Source organism: Salvelinus namaycush, chromosome 2, assembly GCF_016432855.1.
Source record: "Salvelinus namaycush isolate Seneca chromosome 2, SaNama_1.0, whole genome shotgun sequence".
Lineage (NCBI taxonomy): Eukaryota > Metazoa > Chordata > Actinopteri > Salmoniformes > Salmonidae > Salvelinus > Salvelinus namaycush.
In genome coordinates, this window is record NC_052308.1 from 76,077,466 (window position 1) to 76,085,940 (window position 8,475).

At 42.4% G+C, this 8,475-nt stretch overlaps 1 protein-coding gene across 1 annotated transcript; it reads right to left on the minus strand.

The window, feature by feature from the left end:
• LOC120023546 (heme-binding protein 1-like) lies at window positions 1-8,475 on the minus strand. Its single transcript, XM_038967580.1, has 6 exons — window positions 8,381-8,475; window positions 8,206-8,287; window positions 7,733-7,853; window positions 7,106-7,245; window positions 772-935; window positions 1-433 (listed from the first exon to the last, which is right to left on the minus strand). Exons 1-6 carry the CDS (start codon window positions 8,473-8,475, stop codon window positions 1-3), a joined length of 1,035 nt encoding a protein of 344 aa, XP_038823508.1.

An 8,475-nucleotide genomic window follows, 5' to 3' on the forward strand; every position in this document is an offset into this window, starting at 1 on the left:
CTAGGCCAGGTTGAGGTCAGTGGGGTCGGCTACAGGGTTATCAGAGGGGGTGTCCTCCAGGGAGGCCTCCACAGTGTTGTTCCAGGGGCCGTCCGCCTGGGGGTCAGAGCTGTTGGCCGAGGGGGTCTCCCCGACCACCAGGCCCTGAGAGGGGGTCACCTCGGGGGCCTGGGAGGGGGTGGGTGGCCGGTTGGCTGGGAGATCTGAGGGGGAGTCAGAGATGGTGCTGGAGGGGATGTGTGTGGCATTGGGTGTGTGTGAGGTGTTGAGTGTGTGTGTGGCGTTGGGTGTGTGTGTGGCATTGGGTGTGGCGTTGGGTGTGTGTGTGGGGGTAGGTGTGTGTGGTGGGGTTGGTTCCTGGGGGTCAGAGCAGACAGCCTCTCCCTCAGCTACGTACCACACCTCATTGTGTCTGTTCATCAGCTTCAGAGGACTGGAGAGAAACACAGGAAAGAATCAATACAGAAAGAGAGAGAGGGTGTTCATATAGGAAGTGGGATAGATAGAGAGACAGACAGAGACAGAGACAGAAACAGAGGACAGAATCAATACTGAGAGAGAGAGAGAGAGAGAGAGAGAGAGAGAGAGAGAGAGAGAGAGAGGGGGGTGTGTATGTGTATTTATGAGATCATAGTATGTGTGTGTGTATCTGAGATTAGTTTGTGTGTGTGTTTGTGTGTGTGTGTATCTGAGATTAGTTTGTGTGTGTGTGTGTGTGTGTGTGTGTACATGCAAAAATGTGTTTGTGCATATGTGTGTGTCCAGGCCTACCTGTCGTAGCCCACTCCGTAGTGGTAGGTGTGGTTGTAGTCAGCCTGGACTCTGGCCAGCTCCTTGGTCAGTAGGTGAGCATGAAGCCTGGAGGTCACTGATAACATCCAGCCTCCGTAGCTACGCACGTACACATCCATAGAGGGCATCTCAGTAAAGTAGAGCTAGAGAGAAACATCCCAACAACAATAACACATTAGAACATCACTGATAACATCCAGCCTAGATTAGTTCACACAGACATAATGACATGACACAATTCCTTAGAATTCAAGGCATTATCCCCTCTGATAGAAATAACTCCAGAACCATAGAGCATTATCCCCACAGATATATAGATCATAGAGCATTATCCCCACAGATATATAGATAATAGAGCATTATCCCCACAGATATATAGATACAGCATTATCCCCACAGATATATAGATAAAGCATTATCCCCACAGATATAGATCATAGAGCATTATCCCCACAGATATATAGATAATAGAGCATTATCCCCACAGATATATAGATCATAGAGCATTATCCCCACAGATATATAGATCATAGAGCATTATCCCCACAGATATATAGATCATAGAGCATTATCCCCACAGATATATAGATCATAGAACATTATCCCCACAGATATATAGACCATAGAGCATTATCCCCAATATCCCCACAGATATATAGATCATAGAGCATTATCCCCAATATCCCCACAGAAATATAAAGCATGATCCCCACAGATATATAGATAAAGCATTATCCCCACAGATATATAGCTCGTAGAGCATTATCCCCACAGATATATAGATAAAGCATTATCCCCACAGATATATAGATAAAGCATTATCCCCTCTGATAGAAATAACTCCAGAACCATAGAGCATTATCCCCACAGATATATAGATCATAGAGCATTATCCCCACAGATATATAGATAATAGAACAATATCCCCACAGATATATAGATCATAGAACATTATCCCCACAGATATATAGATCATAGAACATTATCCCCACAGATATATAGATCATAGAACATTATCCCCACAGATATATAGATAAAGCATTATCCCCTCTGATAGAAATAACTCCAGAACCATAGAGCATTATCCCCACAGATATATAGATCATAGAGCATTATCCCCACAGATATATAGATAATAGAACAATATCCCCACAGATATATAGATCATAGAACATTATCCCCACAGATATATAGATCATAGAACATTATCCCCACAGATATATAGATCATAGAACAATATCCCCACAGATTTATAGATCATAGAATATTATCCCCACAGATTTATAGATCATAGAACAATTTCTCCCCTCATTTTGACCTCAGAACAGACCCAATTTGTTGGGGCATGGACTCTACAAGGTGTCAAAAGCGTTCCACAGGGATGCTGGCCCATGATGATTCCAATGCTTCCCATGCTTGATACACACGGGAAACTGTTGAGCGTGAAAAACCCAGCAGCATTGCAGTTCTTGACACAAACCGGTGTACCTGGCACCTACTACCATACCCTGTTCAAAGGCACTTAAATATTTTGCCTTGCTTATCCACCCCCTGAATGGCACATGTACACAATCCATGTCTCTATTGTCTTAAGGCTTAAAAACACTTCTTTAACCTGTCACTTCCCCTTTATCTACACCGATTGAAGTAGATTTAACAAGTGACATCAATAAGGGGTCATATCTTTCACCTGGATTCACCTGGTCAGTCTACGTCATGGAAAGAGCAGGTGTTCATAATGTTTTGTCAACTCAGTGTAGATACACTACATGGCTGAAAGTATGTAACATCTCATTCCAAAGTCATGGGCATTAATATGAAGTTGGTCCCACCTTTGCTGCTATAACAGCCTCCACTCTTCTGGTAAGCCTTTCCACTAGATGTTGGAACATTGCTGCGGGGACTTGCTTCCATTCAACCACAAGAGTATTAGTGAGGTTGGGCATTGATTTTGGGGCGATTAGGCCTGGCTCGCAGTCGGCATTCCAATTCATCACAAAGGTGTTTGATGGGGTTGAGGTCTGGGCTCTGTGCAGGCCAGTCAAGTTCTTCCACATCGATCTCGACAAACCATTTCTCTATGGACCTCGCTTGTGCACAGGGTCATTATCATGCTGAAACAGGAAAGGGACTTCCCCAAACTGTTGCCACAAAGTTGGAAGCACAGAATAGTCTATGTCATTGTATGCTGTAGCGTTAACATTTCCCTTCACTGGAACAAAGAGGCCTGAACCATGAAAAACAGCCCCAGACCCTTATTCCTCCTCCACCAAACTTTACAGTTGGCGCTATGCATAGGGACAGGTAGCGTATTCATGGGATCCGCCAAACCCAGATTTGTCCGTCGGACTGCCAGATGGTGAAGCGTGATTCATCACTCCAGAGAATGCGTTTCCACTGCTCCAGAGTCCAATGACGGCAAACTTTACAAATCAAATCACATTTTATTGGTCACATACACATGGTTAGCAGATGTTATTGGTCACATACACATGGTTAGCAGATGTTATTGGTCACATACACATGGTTAGCAGATGTTATTGGTCACATACACATGGTTAGCAGATGTTATTGGTCACATACACATGGTTAGCAGATGTTATTGGTCACATACACATGGTTAGCAGATGTTATTGGTCACATACACATGGTTAGCAGATGTTATTGGTCACATACACATGGTTAGCAGATGTTATTGGTCACATACACATGGTTAGTAGATGTTATTGGTCACATACACATGGTTAGCAGATGTTATTGGTCACATACACATATTTAACAGATGTTATTGGTCACATACACATGGTTAGCAGATGTTATTGGTCACATACACATGGTTAGCAGATGTTATTGGTCACATACACATGGTTAGCAGATGTTATTGGTCACATACACATGGTTAGCAGATGTTATTGGTCACATACACATGGTTAGCAGATGTTATTGGTCACATACACATGGTTAGCAGATGTTATTGGTCACATACACATATTTAACAGATGTTATTGGTCACATACACATGGTTAGCAGATGTTATTGGTCACATACACATGGTTAGCAGATGTTATTGGTCACATACACATGGTTAGCAGATGTTATTGGTCACATACACATGGTTAGCAGATGTTATTGGTCACATACACATGGTTAGCAGATGTTATTGGTCACATACACATGGTTAGCAGATGTTATTGGTCACATACACATGGTTAGCAGATGTTATTGGTCACATACACATGGTTAGCAGATGTTATTGGTCACATACACATGGTTAGCAGATGTTATTGGTCACATACACATGGTTAGCAGATGTTATTGGTCACATACACATGGTTAGCAGATGTTATTGGTCACATACACATGGTTAGCAGATGTTATTGGTCACATACACATGGTTAGCAGATGTTATTGGTCACATACACATGGTTAGCAGATGTTATTGGTCACATACACATGGTTAGCAGATGTTATTGGTCACATACACATGGTTAGTAGATGTTATTGGTCACATACACATGGTTAGCAGATGTTATTGGTCACATACACAGGGTTAGTAGATGTTATTGGTCACATACACATGGTTAGCAGATGTTATTGGTCACATACACAGGGTTAGCAGATGTTATTGGTCACATACACATGGTTAGCAGATGTTATTGGTCACATACACATGGTTAGTAGATGTTATTGGTCACATACACAGGGTTAGCAGATGTTATTGGTCACATACACATATTTAGCAGATGTTATTGGTCACATACACATATTTAGCAGATGTTATTGGTCACATACACATATTTAGCAGATGTTATTGGTCACATACACATATTTAGCAGATGTTATTGGTCACATACACATATTTAGCAGATGTTATTGGTCACATACACACGGTTAACAGATGTTATTGGTCACATACACATATTTAGCAGATGTTATTGGTCACATACACATGGTTAACAGATGTTATTGGTCACATACACACGGTTAACAGATGTTATTGGTCACATACACATATTTAGCAGATGTTATTGGTCACATACACATATTTAACAGATGTTATTGGTCACATACACATGGTTAGCAGATGTTATTGGTCACATACACATATTTAACAGATGTTATTGGTCACATACACATATTTAACAGATGTTATTGGTCACATACACATGGTTAGCAGATGTTATTGGTCACATACACATATTTAACAGATGTTATTGGTCACATACACATGGTTAGCAGATGTTATTGGTCACATACACATATTTAACAGATGTTATTGGTCACATACACATGGTTAGCAGATGTTATTGGTCACATACACATATTTAACAGATGTTATTGGTCACATACACATGGTTAGTAGATGTTATTGGTCACATACACATGGTTAGCAGATGTTATTGGTCACATACACATATTTAACAGATGTTATTGGTCACATACACATATTTAACAGATGTTAATGGTCACATACACATGGTTAGTAGATGTTATTGGTCACATACACATATTTAACAGATGTTATTGGTCACATACACATGGTTAGCAGATGTTATTGGTCACATACACATATTTAACAGATGTTATTGGTCACATACACATGGTTAGTAGATGTTATTGGTCACATACACATGGTTAGCAGATGTTATTGGTCACATACACATATTTAACAGATGTTATTGGTCACATACACATATTTAACAGATGTTATTGGTCACATACACATATTTAACAGATGTTATTGGTCACATACACATATTTAACAGATGTTATTGGTCACATACACATGGTTAGTAGATGTTATTGGTCACATACACATGGTTAGCAGATGTTAATGGTCACATACACATGGTTAACAGATGTTATTGGTCACATACACATGGTTAACAGATGTTATTGGTCACATACACATGGTTAACAGATGTTATTGGTCACATACACATGGTTAGTAGATGTTATTGGTCACATACACATGGTTAACAGATGTTATTGGTCACATACACATGGTTAGTAGATGTTATTGGTCACATACACATGGTTAGCAGATGTTAATGGTCACATACACATGGTTAACAGATGTTATTGGTCACATACACATATTTAACAGATGTTATTGGTCACATACACATGGTTAGCAGATGTTAATGGTCACATACACATGGTTAGCAGATGTTATTGGTCACATACACATGGTTAGCAGATGTTATTGGTCACATACACATGGTTAGCAGATGTTATTGGTCACATACACACGGTTAGCAGATGTTATTGGTCACATACACATGGTTAGCAGATGTTATTGGTCACATACACATATTTAACAGATGTTATTGGTCACATGCACATGGTTAGCAGATGTTATTGCGGGTGTAGAGAAATGCTTATGCTTCTAGTTCCGACAGTGCAGTAATATCTAACAAGTAATATCTAACAATTCCACAACTACATAATAGACACAAATCTGAGTAAAGGAATGGAATAAGAATATATCTAAATATATTTATATGTACACCACTCTTGGCATTGCACATGGTGATGTTAGGCTTGTGTGCAGCTGCTCGGCCATGGAAACCCATTTCATGAAGCTCCCGACGAACAGTTCTTGTGCTGACGTTGCTTCCAGAGGCAGTTTGAAACTCGGTAGTGAGTGTTGCAACCGAGGACAGATTATTTTTCCGCGCTTCAGCACTCGGCGGTCCCGTTCTGTGAGCTTGTATGGTCTACCACTTCGCGGCATTGCCGTTTTTGCTCCTAGACGTTTCCACTTCACAACAACAGCACTTACAATTGACCGCGGCAGCTCTAGCAGGGCAGAAATTTGACGAATTGACTCCTATGATGGTGCCACGTTGAAAGTCACTGAGCTCGTCAGTACGGGCCATTCTACCGCCAATGTTTGTGTACGGACATCGCATGGCTGTGTGCTCGATTTTATACACCTGTCAGCAACAGGTGTGGCTGCAACAGCCAAAATCCACTCATTTGAAGGGGTGTCCACATAGTTTTGTAGCGATGCAGACCGTTCCCAGCTCCATAGCTGACTACTGTACAGCAGAAGAGAACATCTTGATTCATCATCTGTTGAGAACATCACTGTGTATACCTGCGTGGTGTAGCGCTAGGAACGCCAAGTTCCTGGGTTCAAATCCCGCAGGGGTCGCATGCTAGAAATATATATAAATATACACACTCACTACAACCGTAAGTGGCTTTGGATAAACACCTCTGCTAAAATGGCATACATCATAATGTTAATTGTGTGATGTGTTCGTTCCACCTGTTTCTGATTGGAGGGTTGGCCGGCTAGACTCACCTTGTCATTGGTGGGTGTGGGAGGCCTCTCCTGATAGGCTGCTGGAAGCAGGAAACTGAGGGTGTAGATGGCTGGTTCCCACATCCTGGTCTCCTCAGGGATCCTCACCAGGACTGGAGCAGTCATCTCCATCTGGAGACCTGGGACACACAGACATGTAGACACACAGACATGTAGACATGTGTAGACATGTAGACACACAGATATGTAGACACACAGACACACAGACATGTAGACATGTAAACACACAGACATGTAAACACACAGACATGTAGACATGTAGACACACAGATGCACAGACATGTAGACACACAGACACAGCCGTACACACAGACAGACACGCAGACACACACAGACACGTAGACACACAGACACGTAGACACACACACACAGACATGTAGACACACAGAGACACAGCCGTACACACATATCCATTTAGAGGTGTATAGTATTCAAACACGCAATGCATTTCGTAGAGGTACAATGTCCTCAAATGTGTAAATTCAGACACACAGGACTAAACACACCCTCTCTCTCTCTTACCTCCGTTGTTGTCTCCAGGGATGTACTGAAACAGTCTCTCACCTCCGTTGTTGTCTCCAGTGATGTACTGAAACAGTCTCTCACCTCCGTTGTTGGCTCCAGTGATGTACTGAAACAGTCTCCTGAAGGCCATGGCTGCTCCCACCCCCATGAAGTAGGCCTCTGCATCCGTAGACACCCAACGAGTAGGACTGTAGTGACGGACCTGACAAACACACACACAAATATTATTAAAGGAGACGTTTTTAACATGTAGGTGCAGGTGTCCGTCTATCTCTCTCTGTGCGGGTGTGTGTGTGTGCGTGTAATGGTGTGTGTGTGCGTGTGTGTGTGTGTGATGGTGTGTGTGTGATGGTGTGTGTGTGTGTGTGTGTGTGTGTGTGTGTGTGTGTGTGTGTGTGTGTGTGTGTGTGTGGTGTGTGTGTGTGTGATGGTGTGTGTGTGTGTGTGTGTTGGTGTGTGTGTGTGATGGTGTGTGTGTGTGTGTGTGTGTGTGTGTGTGTGTGTGTGTGTGTGTGTGTGTGTGTGTGTGTGTGATGGTGTGTGTGTCCACTCACCTCATATTCATCTGTTTTGCACACCAGCTCATACTCCAGACATTCCTTTGACTCGGAGCAGAAACTGGAGTTGTTGCTGGGGCTAGAGGACAGGAGATACAATGACACACTGCTAACACACTCCATCACACACACGTGGTAAAGGTGTGTCATTGAAAAGGAGAGATTGTCTTACCCGACGCCGCCTTCAGCACCAACTGAAACCATTACAGCCATTAGAGCCACCAGCCCTGGGAACAACTCCCTGAGGACACACACACAGTTGTTCAT